The sequence below is a fragment of the Colius striatus genome, chromosome 5 (genome assembly GCF_028858725.1).
Source record: "Colius striatus isolate bColStr4 chromosome 5, bColStr4.1.hap1, whole genome shotgun sequence".
Taxonomy (NCBI): Eukaryota; Metazoa; Chordata; class Aves; order Coliiformes; family Coliidae; genus Colius; species Colius striatus.
The window spans coordinates 36,537,629-36,555,037 of record NC_084763.1 but is presented as its reverse complement, the minus strand read 5'-3'; the positions used below and the strand labels follow the sequence as shown (position 1 = coordinate 36,555,037).

At 39.4% G+C, this 17,409-nt stretch overlaps 1 protein-coding gene across 14 annotated transcripts in view; it reads left to right on the top strand.

Moving 5' to 3' along the window:
- ADCYAP1R1 (ADCYAP receptor type I) overlaps positions 1 to 17,409 on the top strand; it is a 144,848-nt gene that overhangs the window by 29,814 nt on the left and 97,625 nt on the right. For all 14 annotated transcript variants that reach the window (XM_061996799.1, XM_061996800.1, XM_061996798.1 and 11 more), the window contains one exon: positions 5,318 to 5,476. In XM_061996799.1, coding sequence (XP_061852783.1) covers positions 5,426 to 5,476 — 51 coding nt within the window. In that variant the 5' untranslated portion in view covers positions 5,318 to 5,425. The remainder of the gene's footprint in view (positions 1 to 5,317; positions 5,477 to 17,409) is intronic.

Here is a 17,409-nt window from a genome sequence, read left to right as displayed (position 1 = left end):
GACTTGACAATTGCCAAAGGACAGGGAAGGCTTAATTGCCGCTTATGGTGCCGGACAAAATGGACCAGGCTACTTGGCTTGGAGAAGAACACAGAAAATCATTTAACCCACCACCAACTTTGGTTTAGTTATGCTATAGCATAACTATAAAACCTCATAACAAAGCAACACAGAGTGGTACAACTATGAAGAGTACAACCAGCCCTTTAAGACCATCTTCTCCCCATCCCTCCCCTCTTCTTGGACTCAGAGTGCTGATCCTGCTGTCCTTTTCTCCTCCCCCGCTGAACAGCTCAGGAGGGCAGGGAATGGGGATTTCAGTCAGTCTATTCCTGATAGTTTCTGCCATTTGCCTGTCCTCAGGACAGGTGTACTCTGCACCAGTCCTCCCTGCATGTCACACACACGGCAGCCCTGCATGGACTACTCTGACATGCATTTATCCCAAAAGCTCCTCTCTGCCTCTCCATGTGGGTCTGCTCTGTGGCATGCAGGCTCTCCAGCACGGCCTGTGCCATGGCCACCTCCCCACACAGTCTCTTGCCTGTCTGGGTGCACTCACCTGGAGCTACTGGTGGCTCTCAGTCCTGCCATTGCCCTCCATGGGTTGCAGGGACACAGCCTGTGTTCTCACCATGGGTTGCAGAGTGGTCTCTGGTCTCGTGCTCCTCCTTCCTTCCTCCTTCTTTGGCTATGGGGTCTGCATGGTCACCTCCATCTTGTACCACTCTTACACTTCCTCCCAAGCACTTCAAATTCTGGTCCCTAAATAGTGATGGCAGAGGCGCCAGATTGACCCAACCAGGTCTGAACTCAAGAGCAGGGAGAAAGTCCAAGAACTCTTTACCGGGTCTCCACTGAAACCCCTTCACCTTGTTACCAAGCAAAAGCAGCTCCTTGCTAAACCATGACAACTCACCATCAGGTTTTGTTGGGTACTGATATCACATTGTGTGCTTGTGTCTTAATAAGTGTCTCACAGTGCAATTCTCACCAGTCTTTAGGCTTCTGTAAGATGGTCCACATATGAGTTAAGCACTCTAGAGTCCCAGTTTAGATAGGGGAAAGCAATGGCTACTTGCAGCAGAATGTATTTTACTGGAACTTTTGTAACCTGCCCTTGAAGTACCTATGATTTACCACTAAGTAACATGAAGAATCTTCTGTGGCACAGAAAATATCTTCAGTGGTTGAATGAATTCATCTTCATGATGAAATACTTTGTCTTCATCACGAGTTGACCAAAACAAGTATTTTTTTCTTCCTGTATTTCAGCCATGCTTGAAATAATCTCCTGAAGCCCCTTCCATTTTAGTAACACTCAGCTGATTTTCTGATTCTCAGACAAGTCAATAGCTCTCTATTTCACCAGAGATAACTGAAGATGTTTTTATATTGTGGGACTGTGTATACTTAACTGAAGGATGTATCGCCTTGCTATGGGTTATTCCGACTACTAATTTTAATTGCAATAGCAGATACAGATAAAACAATGTCAAGGAGTACCAATATCTCTATTTTACTAATGAAATTACAGGATAATATGATAATTTAATCTTTCCTTTCAAATCCTTTATTCATTTTTTTCTTTCTTTTCCTAGTACTGAATGGAAACAGAAACACTTTAAAGACATTAAAGAATTTTCTAGTAAAGCATAGCTGATAGCACCTGTTTGTGAGATAACAGACCTTTTCTTGGTAATAGGTGGACTCTGCATCCATGTACATCACAGAGTCTGGAAACTCCTAAACAATATATACAGGTTCTTGTGCAGGTCTTGGCCATAAGTTCATGGAACTGGTAGCTGTTATTAACTAATAAACACTCAAGTCTCTGTGGGCAATATGAGGTCCTCAGACCAGTTTTTGATGAAAAACTACTTTGCAAGCACAACTACTTTGAAAGCAAAAATGAAGTCTATTACTTTCTCTGCAAAATGTGAAAGGCAATCAATAATTAGTAGGTGCTCTTGTCATCTCTTTAGAAGTTACATATGTCTTAGCTGACCTTTCTAACTAAGTTAAAACAGGAAGTATACACTCTCCAGTTTTCAAACCTAGTGAATGCAAGATTAAAGTAAAACTGCATCTTCAAATATTGAAAGAGTGTATTCTAAAGGTTACCACTTTTCCCACAGGATATTTGTCTATTCGTTTAGCGAGGCATCTCCCGCCCTTCCATTATATTTAAAATGTATTCCTCATGTATTAAAGTGGCAGAATCCAAGAATAGAATCCAGTCTCCATACCACTTTCTGTCTTTTCCTCACTGGTCTGCCCAGAGGAGCCCAAATCATCAAGAAATAATTTCAAATCCCACAGCAGCTGATGTGTTTGTCTGGTTTTCTATTTCTTCTATTAGTGGAATGATTTTCCAGCTCCTCACTGGTGTATATCACCACAGATGTTTGCTGTTCTCCTCAGGTGATATCTTATCATTTCCTCATTATTTGATAAACCATCAGAAATAAATTTAAATTAGATAATAAATAATTAAATTTAATACTAGAGCAGAGTGAGAGTGACTGATCAAGGTGGATGGAAGAAAGCAGATCAGTTTAGAGGGAATTTTGTGAATCATTGTTCTCCATTTAGTCAGGATCTGGATAGAGAAGAAAAAAATTTGGAGAGCTTAATTTTTCTTTTTTATTTTTAACTGGAAGACTCACTCCTTTCTAAGTGTTGATATCTTGGCAGTATGTTGCAGTCAGTATAAAAATTGAGTGTTCCCTGACCATAGAAGTTAATTTACATTTGCCTTTCCTATTCATTTATTTACTTTCTGACTGTGATCTGTTTTCTTTTCAAGTCTTTTCTCCTTTGTTATATTTTCTCACATTTCCTCTGATATTTTACATGTTTTTCCAATATACCTTTGCTTTACTATTTCTATAATTGTTTGTATGTCCTGTATCCTGATTTTTATTCTCTCAAAAATTTACTTATCTGTTTAGATACTTCTCCCCTTGTGAAAATGTATGTCAGTTGTGCCTACAGAGATGATAGGTGTGACATCTGGGAAATTTAAACTGGACAAGAAAATTTTAAAAAGGGCCTCAGCCTTCAAAACCTTTGTTTACACTGGGAATTAAAATAGATGAGAGACAATTCTCTGACTCTGAGACAAACTGGTAGGGCACAGCTAAACTTTCATACTTTCCTAAGGAGGATTGTTGTACCTAAACTACTATAGACATTGCCAAAAGACCTCTGATGGGCTTATCTTGGAGGCTCAATATACACTGAAGAGGTATGATGTGTTAACCTTGGCTACATGACAAGTGCATGCCGAGCCACTCTACTGCTTCTCCTCCTTAACCAGACAGGGGACAGAAAATATGACAAAAGGCATGTGGGTCAATATAAGGACAGGGAGATCATTTACCAATTACTGTCATGGGCAAAACAGACTTGATTTGGGGAAATTAATTTAATTTAGTATCAATCAAATCACAGTAGGATAATGAGAAAGAAAAATAAACGTTAAAATCCCTTCTCCTTACTCTTCCCTTTTATCCAGACTCAACTTCACTCTTAAATTCTCTACCCACTCACACTGAGCAGCAAAGGAGAATAGGGACTGCAGACAGTTCATCACACATTGCCTCTGCTGCTCCTTCTCTCTCCGAGGGAGGATTCCTCACCCCTGTTTCAGTGTGGGGTCTCTCCCACAGGAGATAGTCCTCCACAGACTTCCTCAGCATAGGTCCTTCCCATGGGCTGCAGTTCTTCATTATCTACTCCAAAATCGGTCCTTTCCTCAGGATGCTGTCCTTCGGGAATGGACTGCTCTGGCTTGAGTCGTCCACAGTTACCAGTCCTGCTTACAAACCTGCTTCAGAGTGGGCTCCCCTCTTCATGGGTCCACAAATGTTGCCAAGAGCCTGCTGTAGCACAGGGTCTCCCTGAGGTCACGACCTCTTTCAGACATCCATCTACTTCAGCATGAGGCCCTCTCTGGGCTGCAAGTGGATCTTGGCTCTTCCATGGCCTCCGTCCATGGCAGAGCCTAACCATGGACTGCAATCCGAGCTACAGGGGAACCTCTGCTCTGGTGCCTGTAGCAGTGAAGTCTGCATTATTGTTTTCTCACATATTCTCTTTCTCTCAGCTGCTGTTGCACAGCTTTTTTTTTTTTTTTTCCCCCTTAAATATGTTATCAGAGACACTACCTCCGTCAATGCCAGGCCTGGCCTTGGTCAACAGTGAGCCTGTCTTGTAGTCAACCGACCTCTCTGTCAGATAAAGGGGAAACTTCTAGTGTCTTCTCACAAAACCATCCCTGTAGTCCCCTCACTACCAAAATCTTGCCATAAAAACCTAATACAAGGGGATCCATTGCAGTGAGGATCAACTGGGGAAAAAAACCCAATGAATATGAAAGTATACCTCCATGCCTAAAACCTGACTGTGTAAGTCGGGCATTAAATGAGACATCCGTCACCAAGGTATCAAGATCTGAGTCAGGATTGTGTTTCAAAAGGTAATGAACATTGGATCCAGACTGAAGGAGAGACAGAGCTTCTCATGAATTAAAAACTGTTTGAGGAATCATCATGATTTGCAATGAGTGGGAATATTTAAACACTAGATTAAGGAAGGAGGTATTGGGACAGAGCTAATGTCAGATAAGCAGTTCTGTTGATATTCTGTCCACCTGTCTAGCTCTTTGGCAGGGACCAAGCAATGGAAGTCACAGATATGCATTAAACAGTTGTCAATATGGGACAATCCTGTCTTCTGTCATAACTGAAACTTTAACCTCTATTTCTGAGTTCTCAAAATCTATCAGTTCATTAACAACTCTGGTCATGGATTTTGTTATCTGGACAGGTGATCTCTAGGAGTAAATAATCATGTCATACAGTCTCCTAAAAAGCCCCCAGACAGTTATGTTTTTGTGGCAGTACTGAAAATTTTAAAGGACAAATCATGACTTTAGAAATGAAGCAAACACTTAGGTCCTTTTTCTGCTTCAACATAATCCATCCTACTTTTTCCTTTGGGTACAAATTAGTTTTTTGTAGCTGCAAAATGTGCTTCAGTAGTTTCTGTGATACAAGTTACAAGATTGAAGACCATCTATAATAACTGCAATCCAGACCGTCTTCCTTGGAGGTCTTCAAGGCGTGTTCCTATGTGATCTGATTTAGGTGGGCCTGCTTCTGCAGGGGGATTGAACTAGATGATCTCTAAAGGTCCCTTCCAACTCCTACTATTCTATGATTAGTCTGCTGAGTTCTCTATTTCATGTCCATTCCTTTTTCATTCTTTTTGTGTTTTCCATATACATCATAATTTTTCTCTTTCCCCACAGAGATCTCAGCCTTGACGTGAAAACTTCAACCAAAAGATCTGCAGAAAGTGTGTGCTTCAGCCTTGTTAACAAGCAAAACTTGACTAAGGCTCAAAATTAAGGCAGAAGATGGCCATCAATTGGAAGACCTGCTTCTTCACTCTCATATTGCTTCCCATGGTAAGAAAATATGTTTTTATTTACATTGCACTGATATAAATACATGTTCTCAAGGCCTACACTTGCTAAGATTGAAGAATCTGTTGTTGACACTGATTCTGGCTTTTTATGTGTGGCCCTATAGGTTAAGACTTTTGTAGCTTCCTTTGTGGATGCAATAGGATTGTGATCATTACTGATCCTGTAGAAGGGAAAGTCAGTTCCTTCAGGGAATTTTTTTCAGTGTTTGTATCCAAATCTAAAAAGAAAATAAAGTAATGATAATAATAAAAGTGATAATAATAATAAAAGAAAGTCAGTCTCCTTTCAAATCAATTGGCTTAAGATTAGTTTTTCCAGGCAGAGGGCTTAAACTTAGTGATTCCCATCATCCTTGTGAAACTAAGCCTTGGGATATTTCAGCGAGTGTTATGGATGCCTTCATTTTCAGAGGGCCAGTTTTAAGGAATCACAAGAGTGGACCTCTAAAGATAAGGGCACTCAAACCCTGAGTTCCCATGTGTGCAGGAACTGCAGCTTTTCTATCAGGACTAAGCAATGAGCTGTGGGCGGTGAGCAGTTACACAGGGCATCACTCATTTTCCGTATTCCTTTGCTGTTGTGGTGGTTTAGCCCAGGCTGGATGCCAGATGCCCATCAGGTTGTTCTATCACTCCCCCTCCTAAACTGGACAGCAGACAGAGAAACATAATGAGAGGTTAATGAGTCGAGATAAGGACAGGGAGATGACTCAGCAGTTAGCATCATGGGCAAAAGAGATTCAACTTGACGAGAAATGGTTTGATTTATCAATGAACAATCAGAACAGAGCAGGGAAATGAGAAATAAAACCAAATCTTAAAACACTTCCCCCACCCCTACTTCTTTCCAGGACTCTCTCTTCTATCTCCCCAGTGGCACCGGGGAATGAGAGATGAGGGTTACGGTCAGTTCAGCAGACTTTGCTGATGCTTCTTCTCATGGGGGAGGTCTCCTCACACTTCCAACTGCTATAGCATGGGGTCCCTCCCACGGGAGACAGTCCTTCACAAACTTTTCCAACATGGATCCTTCCCACAGGCTACAGCTCTTCATGAACTGCTCCAGCATGGGTCCTTCCCTTGCTCCAGGAAGGGCTTCCCATGGAGCCATAGCCTCTTTCAGGCATCCACTCACTCTGGCGTGGGGTCCTCCACAGGTTGTAAGTGTATCTCTGCCCCTTGGAATCCATGGACTGCAGGGACACAGCTACCTCACCATGGTCTTCACCACAGTTCACAGGGGAATCTCTCTTCCAGTGCCTGGGCACTTCTACCCCTACTTTTCCACTGACTTTGGTGTCTGTGGAGGTGGTGTCACATTCTCACTCTTTTCTACTGCTGCTGCAGTTTAGCAACTGCGCAGTAACTTCTACACCTTCTCCAATATGCTACTCACATAGACATTACCTCAATCACTACTTGGCCAGGCTTTAGTCAGCTTAGAATTGTCCATCTTAGAATTGACTGGCATTGGCCCTGTCAGATACAGGGGAAGCTCCTGACAGCTTTTTGTTTAAAGAAGCCACCTCTATAGCCTATCCACCATGAAAACCTGGCCCAGACAAAACCACTGCAGCTGTCATTATAAGTGCTTAATCTCTGTGTTGTTCTGTGAAATTCTCCTTATCTCAACTCACAAAGCTCTACATTTTCCTCCTGATTCTGAGGTGGAGATAAGTGAGCAACTGTGTGGTCTGGTTATCGTCAGCTGGGTTTAAACCATGACAACGGTATACCACCCTTACAATAAACCCACCTTGCATTTCAACTCAATTCTTTCTTACACCATTGACCATAAGTGTGCTTTTCATCAATTCTCAAGAAGCACTACACGAGGGATACTGTGACAAATATCTGTAGTATTTAAATAATCTATTTAATTCTCATTAATAGCCTTCTAAAACTTCCATGCAAATGCTGTACAATTGCATAATACACAGATATTTTCCTGCACCTAGCATTTTAAAATGCTAGACATTTTAAAACATTAAATAAGAATGATTTAATGTGGGAATTGCATGACTAGAGTATTTTTTAGTACTTTTCACAGTTTCTTGCTCAGTGTGACCTGTCTTTTACAATGCATAGCGCTCAGCACATAGGGCTTGTCTTCATTTTGGCATCCAGAAATATATGTTCTTTTCTCTTAGGTCTCATTAAGTTATACCTTTAATTAACAGCATATCTCAAATGTAGTATTTTTCAACTAAGTTCTGTGGAATAGGATTGGAACTGGCATTACATTTCTGTTCACCCAAATAATATTGTCCCTTAACATAGAAATACCTGTTTCTTTAATTTCTAAAAAAAAAAAAGAAAGGAGAGAAATCCAACCTACATTTAACCCGTTCTAGATAATTATGCTGTGCTTTCCTGTCTTTAAATGCCATATTCTTATATTAGCTATTTTGGATCAATTTTTTGTTAATTAGCCTGATTCTTTTTTGTCACTCTCATTCCCTTTTTTTGGTCTGAAAATCTCCTCTTTTCATTTGCACATGATTTTTCTTCATCCTATGTATTTTTTTTCTTCTGAATTCACTTTCACTGCTATTTTGATTGATTTTTCATTCCATTCATCTGTGATAACAGTGGGCTTGGTTTTTTTTACAGGAAATATTAACAAAGGTCATCATAAAATTATTGAGGAGATAGGATCTTAAACCATTGTTCCTTTATCTGGTTCCAAATGTACTTGAGAAACAATGAAATTCATGACTCACACAGTTGGCTTAGTATATGAACTGAATTTTTAAATGTAACTGCAATGCAGGTGTTCTAACTGTCTGTAGTAATTCAATCAAAAGTATTTCTTCAGCTAATATGTTGAATTTATCATGGATGCATTTTTTTATATTGCTAGGCTTAAATATTTCAAATGATAAAACATTCTTCATAGCATTTCATTAGGTGGCAAGTATATGTTCACTGGCTTCCTTGAAAAAAAAAAAAGCAGAGAGAGATTAAAAAGAAAGGTGCGATGCCTCTTGTATACCAACATGGAAGTGTAATCACGGTCTGAGGGTCAAATAGGCAAATACAGACTTAGATGCACAGACAGCATCTCACAGATCAGAGAGTAAAACCTCAATCTGATTATTCTTAAGCAATCATGAAAATGTAAAGAGAGAAACTAGATCTCTTCACTCAGACTTTGTTTATTGAAGGGGGTAATATTTCTCAATCTTTTAAGGTTGTATATAATCTGCAGAGCAGAGAACTGTCTGGATCCTCCATTATTCATTTGTAGCTGTCACTTTCAGTGCCAGGCTATGTTCAGAGAGGATCATCTACATTTCAATCTTGGTCATATTTTAAAGATGAGAGGCAATGTATTCAGACGTGCTTTTCTACTAGTTTCTTTCCAACCCTGCTGTGCTTGTTAGAGCATCCATTTTCTGCTGCAGCCCAAATGTGAGTTTCCTTAGGCACAAACATAGGTGGTTATTCTGGTCCCTGATCTTTTTAAGCAGTCTATTTTTTTGATGTAGGACTTAATGAAACAGCTTTTAATGTCTGCCTTATGATTTGTAACATCTCATAACACTATTTGAAAGTAAAATTCTCTGTAGGATTGCAACCATCTCTAACATAATGCTTAGTTACAGGGGACTTCTCTGTTACTAACATAATGCAAATACAAATATGTAAGTCTATGATGGTGTTGCTGTTCCCAGTGAAATACTCTGAGAAGCAAGTGCCAAACACTGTACTCGGCACTAGTGAGGCTGCACCTTAAGTACTGTGTTCATTGTAGGGCCTCGCACTCCAAAAGGGACATGGAGAGTCTGGAGCATGTCTAGAGACATTGGAGCTGGGGAAGGGTCTGGAGCACAAGTCTGATGGGAGTGACTGAGGGAGCTCGGGGTGTTTATTCTGGAGAAAAGGAGGCTGAGAGGAGACATCATCATGCTCTGCAATTCCCTGACAGGAGGTTACAGCTGGGGCAGGATCTGTCACTTCTCCCAAGTTAAAAGTGATGGAACAAGAGGAAACAGCCTCAAGTTGCACCGGGGGAAGTTTATGTTAGAGATTGGGAAGAATATTTTTCCTTGAGAGGGTTGTCAGACATTGTCCCAGGCTGCCCAGGAAGGTGATGGAGTCCCCATCCCTGGTGATATTGCAAAGCCGTGTAGCTGAGGTTCTGAGGGACATGAGTTAGTGGTAGGCTTGGCAGTGTGAGGTGAATGGTTGAACTCAGTGCTCTTAAAGAACTTTTCCAACCACAGTGATTCCATGTACAAATATAGCTAGGGAACCATTGGGAATGTTCACCAGAGGAGAAAGGTCAGCTAGCCAAGATGTTACTGCTGCTATAGCTTTTCCTTTTTAGTATGAGGGGACATTTCCTTTTTATTGTTGGGGACAATCATCAGAATATAACAACCTCTAAAAGCCTATGTCTTAAAAAAAACACCAAAAACCTAATGATTTATCACATTGGTTAAGGTAGTATCAAAGAGGAAGTTTGGGATCTCTGTTACGTGGTAACACAACAAGCATCTGACAAAATCAGTATTGCAAAGCAATGATAGTGTCCATGGTCCCACTTAATTTAATCACCTTTCAGAGGTACAAAAATTAGGATCCTAGGTTCCTGATGGTCCTTAGCCTGTCAGCTAGGTGAGACAAGTACTTACAGAGAGTGACAGAACGATAGATATCTCAGGGCAGTATGTCCACCTGAGATATCTCTAAGTCCCTGGGTTTTCCTGAGAAAACCTGGCACATTAACACTCCTGTCTAAGATGCCTGAGGCTGGTAGGAGACCTTGATGTTGTGTTGGTACTCCATCTAGTACACTGGCATTTGTAATCTCACACTGGGCATGTCAGGTATCAGTTATATTTATTGCAGAAGCTGAAGAAAGACACGATTGAAATGTTTTTAAGTTTTATTGAGCTTATTTGCACAAAATGGGAATGACAACCAAGAAAAGGAAGTCTAGAAGTAACACATATTCTACCAACATGTGAGTCACAATTCAGGTATCTACATGCAATTTTCCTTATTTAGGCACGCAAGGTATCTATGTTTTAGAAGTGCGATGCAGCAAGTTAGAAAGCAGAAAATGGTTGTCCTAGATTAGTGTGTTCAGTTTTTTGTCCTCTGGTAGTAGTAGTAATTTCTGTGACTGGCAAATAATGTGATGACAACAGTGACTTAAGAGCATTAATATGACTTTTCCTTACTGGTTTTGTATTCATGAGTTTGGAGGAGAGCTGGATGACCACTCAAATAATGAATTGGAAAATTAAAAAAAAGATTCCTTAGAAAAGGCACCTGAAAAAAAAAGCCATGATCGGTGCTTTATTGAGCACTGTGTTACATTTTAGACTATGTGGATGATGAATAGTTTATGGTAAGTCATTGCTGCCCAATTGATTGCCTTGCATTATTAACATCATGGGACTCATCTTCATAGGGTGGTTTGTAACATTGTTAAAAATGCTACTTTTCCTGGAATGTGCTTTAAAAATTGAATATTGAATGTGTGTTCCCTTAGGGATGAAGGCAAGTGCCAATGGATCTTTGAGTTTGTAGATAAAAAATAAATAAAATTGCATGCTATTTAATATTTCAGAATTTCTTAAAAAATCAAAGAAGAGTTATTTTAGTAAGAGCAGGAAAAATATTTGCCCCACACAATAACATTGTAAGAAATTCTTGTAGTATTTTGATTAATTCTTCCTGGTTAAGTTTAAAGAATTTAATCTTCGTTTCAACCAGTTTTCCCCCTTTTTTGTACAAAATAAAATTTCTAAATAAATTTTGTTTTCAAATAAGACTTACCATATGGAAAGAGAGCATTTCATATCTGTCTCCTCCTTTTTAAACAGGAGTAAATGTTAGTCTTTTTTTTTCTATCAACATTGTTTAGATGTAAACAGAATCAACGTGTTTCATGAGGGAAAATAGTCTCAATGAAAGTCTTTAAGCCAGATTGCCTGATTTCATTTCTATCAATGGGTTGAAGGTTTTCCCAGCCTTTGTATGTGTTCCATGGATGCTCTCATTATTACAATATGCTTTATATATGTACATTTAAGCTGAAAAAATCTATTGAGGATTGCAAAGTGATAAAGTTTTTTACTATTCTCAAATTTCATAAGAGGACATTATGCAAAGCTTTTTTCTGTCAAGCCTTACTCAGTAGACTTCTTTTGGAGTGTGAAATTCTTATTCATTCTCTAAGAGATTTAGTAGAAAAAGGAAACATTTTAGCTCCTATGTACTCTTTTCAAAGGCTTTCAGTCCCCCAGTCTCTCTTTGACTCGGTGTCTGGGGCCAAAGTGTGTTATTCAGGGTTTTTTTAGGCTAAATACAGATTGTTGATTTGATTGTTTGAAGACTCATAAAACCGTTAATCAGCAATCAGAGCAGTTTTACAGGTTTGGGTAGGGAAGCTACAGAGCTGTGGGGTTTTAAACTATTCTTGCCTGACAACCAAATCTGAGCATGTTACATATTTTGGCATAAAACTGTTTGGAATTTTGTGGTAGTTTGAGCCTGGCTGGATGCCAGGTGCCCACCACACCGCTCTATCCCCCACTTCCTCAGCAAGCCAGGGAAGGGGAGAAAATAAGATGGGAGTCTCATGGGTAGAGATAAAAGCAGTTTAGTAAAGAAGCAGCAAAGCCGTGCGCATGGGAAGAGAAGCAAAAGCAGATAAAGCTGTTAGTCTCTACTTCCCATCAGCAGCAATGTCCAGCCACCTCCCGAGAAGCAGAGCTTCGGTACGCATAGCAGTTGCTTTTGGAAGGCCAGAAATGAATCTCGCCTCTCCTTCCTGCTCCTCTCCCTCAGTTTATATTACTGAGCTGACGTCATAAGGTATGGAATATCTACTTGGCCAGCCTGGGTCAGATGTTCTGGCTGTGGTCCCTCCCAAGATTGTGCTCACTCACAGCTATTGGTGAAGGTGGGGGAAGGAATGCTGGAGGGACAGCCCTGATGCTGTGCGAGCAGTAGTCATAATATTGATATCAACAGTAAGCACAGCACTGCAAAAGCTGCTGTGGAAAATCACTACCATCCCAGACCCACTACAAATTTTTATTTTGATTTTCGTGTTTGCTAAGGGGGTGCCAGATAAATGATTATGCAAAAGGCATATTGGATAAAATTTCAGATATGCTAATGTTCAAGTCTTTAAATTTGTGTGTACCTCTTCACAAATATTAAAAATCCTTTTTTCTTGCTGCCTTCTGGCTGAAATGTTTTTAGCTATTATATCTATGTTAGCCAGTTATATGATAAATTGCTCCCTTACTTAAAAACCATAACAAAATACACAAAATTTTTGCATTACAATAGAAATTCTACAAATTCTTCTGCAGGCTAAGTTATTCCATTTTAGTACCTTTTCCAGCAATGTAGATGTGCAAAATCTAAACCTTTTTGGACATCATGTGTTGTCTATTATCTGAACTGCTGCAAAAACACCAGGTGAGCAAACTATGCTAATTTAAAATAACTGTTCAATCTCACTGCATATTTTGAGTCTAAAAGCTTTGGCACAAAAGTGACAAAGTCACTATTCATCCTGTAACTGGCTGTAGCTGTAAGTGTTCCCTTGCACATTCTATTTGCAGAACAGATGTGAGAAAGTCAGGCATTTTGTACAAGAAGGCAACACCAGTGGAAATGATCATAAATTATTGCCCTTTTCTTGCCTTTGGGTAATTTAACTAATACAAGCAAACTTTGTGGATGTGTGTATACTGTGATCCTGCAGTCTCCTGTCAAAACAAACCAAAAATGTCTGTTAGCCAGTGCTCAGAATACCTCACTTTAGTAATAATTTCTTATTCCTTTTTCCCTCCAATCTATACCAAAACCTAAGCCTTTTTTTTTCGTAGGTTGATATAACATCATTCAGCAATCATACTTTCCTTCATTTTTTTGGAGGACTCTCCTAAGAAAGGATTGGTTCTCTGGAGATGCCTGCCTCCATCAGGATTCATAGAATGGTTTGGTTTGGAAGAGATCTCTAATGATCATTTAGTCCAAACCCCAGCAATGAGCAGAGACATCTTAAATTAGATGTAGACCTATCCAATCTGACCCTGAATGTTTCTAGGGATGAGGCATCCACCATCTCTCTGGGCAACCAATCCAGTGTTTCACCACCCCGATTCATTGAGTCCTACAGCTCTTTAGGTTCAGACTAAGAAACTTACATATAGATATCTGCAAACTGAGGTGGGCTTCAGTTGCCTCAGTGCCTGTCACTAGGGTCACCTGAGCAATGAACTGACCTCCTACTTCTATTTCAATGTTATTATTCCAATAAGTTTGTACCACTTCCTCCAGTACTATGCGTGCATTTCAGACACCCAAAGCATCTCAAATTACCTTGGATATCTGCCTCCATGCAATAAACCCTTTTCCTCAATGTTTCAGCTTCTGCTACACTCAATGAAGTCAACACATTTACTGAAGCCATAAAAGTCATTCCAGTGACAAAACGAAGACGTCTGTGGGTGATGATCTGCACTTAGAAGACCTCTGGTTTTCATTATTTGAGGAAGCCTCAGTAACTAACTTAGATGAACATAGAATTTTTAGGCAACTGCATCAAGTATTTCCACTGTAAGAGTTTAACTTATTTTCACAAAGATATGTGCAATTTGAGATGCTTCAGGGGATCAAGTTGCCAGTCCAGAGACACAGATCTTCTGTAGGCCCCATGTCAGAATGTCTTGAAACCCTAAGGAATCTAAAGACATTTGCTGTGTATATGTATCTGAACTTGGTCTTAAAAACCTTCAAAATCCCTAATTCTCTCTCTTCAAGAGCTTACTGGGCACTAGAATGCATTTTACAAAGCCTAGGGTTCATTTAGAATTTCTCTGCAACATAGTCTCTGCCAGTGCAGAGAAATGAAAAGTCAGTCGATGCTGTCTTAATCCATGCTCCATCACTAGAAATAAAGATCCTAGAAACCAGTCACCTGTGCCATTGATTCCAGCAAGAATCGAATTCACTCGTGTACTGTTGTGTTCTCAGTGAGACTAAAAATCTAAAGAAGAAATAAAGGCTTACATTTGTCAGAAAATACAGCAGCCAGCCCCAGAATATGCCATGGGAAATAGGAACAAATTAACATTTTCACAGAATTACATTTTAAAAGAATGTCCAGTTGTCTGACACTCGACTCACTCATTTTTGCATAAAAATAAAATTCTTTTAGGACCTTCATGAAGTCACGGTTTGCATGCAAGGAAGTCCTTTAATTAAGCACTGAAATGCATGCGCTTCCACAGAAGACAGCAGCTGCTGCCTGATGGGATATACCATAAGCACACAGTTTAAAAGCAGATGCAAAGACCTGATGAAAATGATATTAAAATCATAGTTAGTCACTCAGTTATAATTCAAATAACACATTAATAGTCTTTTGAGATTTTCTTTTTCTGCCATAGGACTATAGATATTGAAAAGTTAAATGATTGTAAGCTGTCACAGCTTCCAGTTGTCCATAATTGAAGATATAAACAAATCACAGCAACACAAGAAAGGCCATTGCTCATTTAATTGCTTAAGTTTTGCTACTAGTCATCATTCATTTTTTAACTGCAGTGACCTGGTATATCATACTTACAATCACAATTGCAGGTTGGGGCAACATGAATGAAAACAATTCCTGTGCCCCACAGACAAAATCAATTGCAAATGCATCCTCCTGGACCTCCTGGCTATTCTAGAGGTTCTAAAAGTAATAACTTTGAAAGAATCAGGTAGGTATTATTACACTGAATATACTAGTTAATAGTGTTTTCAGAACTGTAGGCATTAAATTTCAGTACTTTTCCTTCTCTTCATTAACCACCTGAATGGAAGTCTAGCAAATGGTGAGATGACTACACTTAGATTTACTAGCAGGACTTGCAAAGGAGGTATCTGAAATATCCATATCTATCATACAAGCTGTAGAAAATCCATGGCAGAATATTGCCATGGTGCACTTATGGCCCTACAAACTATATTCACGTAATACTAAAGAAACAAATATAGCGTATTAAGAAAATATTGTCTTGTCACACAGGTTTACTAAAGCCACTGTGTAAAACAGTGATCCAGGGAGATCTGGAATCAAAATTGGTACTGAGAGAGCATGGCACTGCCCTGCAGCAAATTATTTCTGCTCCCAGGACCATCATCTCATCTGAGATTTACAATGCCAAATAAATATCCCTGCTCAACTAGCATTAATATATGCATCTTCATATTATGTCTAGGGAACAATTTGGTTGTGTTTTTAAACCCTGTTACTAGGAATTCTTCACCAGTAAAATTACTCTATGCTATTTGTCTTCCCAGGCAGATCATATATACAAGTATAGCTTGGCTGTATATTATAGAAGGATAAGAAAGAAATACGCTAGAGACTTCTCCAAGAAATTGGAACATAATGTAATTCACCTATTGGAGGTTTGTTCTGACTTTAGCCATGACCACCAAGAAAGTTTTGCACAGGTAATTCCAAAAGCAGTTGGTCTGTGGTACAGCACTCTTTCCTTCCCCTGACAAAACTGATCGTGAAATTTGTCAAGGACAATGAACTTCCAGGCTTTCCACTTCACTAATGTGGCTGTATTCGCAGTGAACTAGCCACATCCTTTCTAACTTCTGCTGCTCCATTTGAGAACAAGATTCTTTATAGAGCTTTCATCCTGATTTATGCCTGGACTTTGAAGATTTTGTTCATTCCAGTACTTGTACATTATTATTTGATAGAATTCATACCACCTATTTTCAGACATACATAATGATTGCTTTCATAGAATCATAGAATGGTAGGGGTTGGAAAGGACCTTTAGAGATCATCTAGTCCAACCCTCCTGCAGAAGCAGGTCCACCTAGATCAGGACACACAGGAACGTGTCCAGGCAGGTCTTGAAGACCTCCAAGGAAGGAGACTCCACAACTTCCATGGGCTACCTATGTCAGTGCTCCATCACCCTCGCAGTAAAATAGCCTTTCTTAATGCTTAAATGGAACTTTTTGTATTCCAGCTTCATCCTTAATAGGCAATGCATAGAAATGTGCAGTTGTCATACAGTATTATCAATATTAGATTGGTATCTTAAATAGGCCAAGTTTAAGTCCTGTGAACACTTGTAAGTGTAAGTGACTTCTAAGTACTTATCTTGATCTAATTAGTATAAACACAGTTGAAATGATTAGCATTGATGAAGGTTTCCCTACTTTAAAAGCCCACATTCAGGTGATGTGATTTCATCCATTACATCTGATGGATGAACAGACTTCTAAAAAATGTGTTGACGGACTCAGAGTCATTCAGCAAAGAGCTAAAGAGTGAGTCAATGTTTGGAAAACAGAGATCAATAAAGCTCTTTTTCTTGTGTTTGCCTGAGAAAGAGTAAAAACTTGATTACAGCTCAGGTACTGAGGGTTGCACAGCGGTCTTTTTGAGATAGGGAACTTCACAGTATAGATGTCTGAAATAAGGATGGAACCTAACCCTGATAACGCACTATCTCTAACTTCTACCTTGAAATTCCTGCTTATTTCCACCATCTCTAACACAAGGTTAGCAGAAGACACTTTATGCAATGTCACACACAAAAATCCATTGGTGCAAAAGAGCATTTTTGACCAAAGCCATCTATGTCAGTATCCTAGCTCAAATAGGAGCCAAGTAGACAATATTAATTGTAGAGATATATTCTTAGCTATACTCTCCCAGCTCTAAGAATTCAATACCTTTTTAAAGCTTACTGTGAGAAGAACAATCCTAGTCCTATTGTTCTTGTGCACAGCTGCATCAATAAGAGATACATGCATACATACACAGGCACACAGTGGTGCCAAGGGAAATAAGAGCAGATAATTAAAAGGCTCTGAAGGAACAATAAAAATCTAAACCAAAACCTAAACAAAACA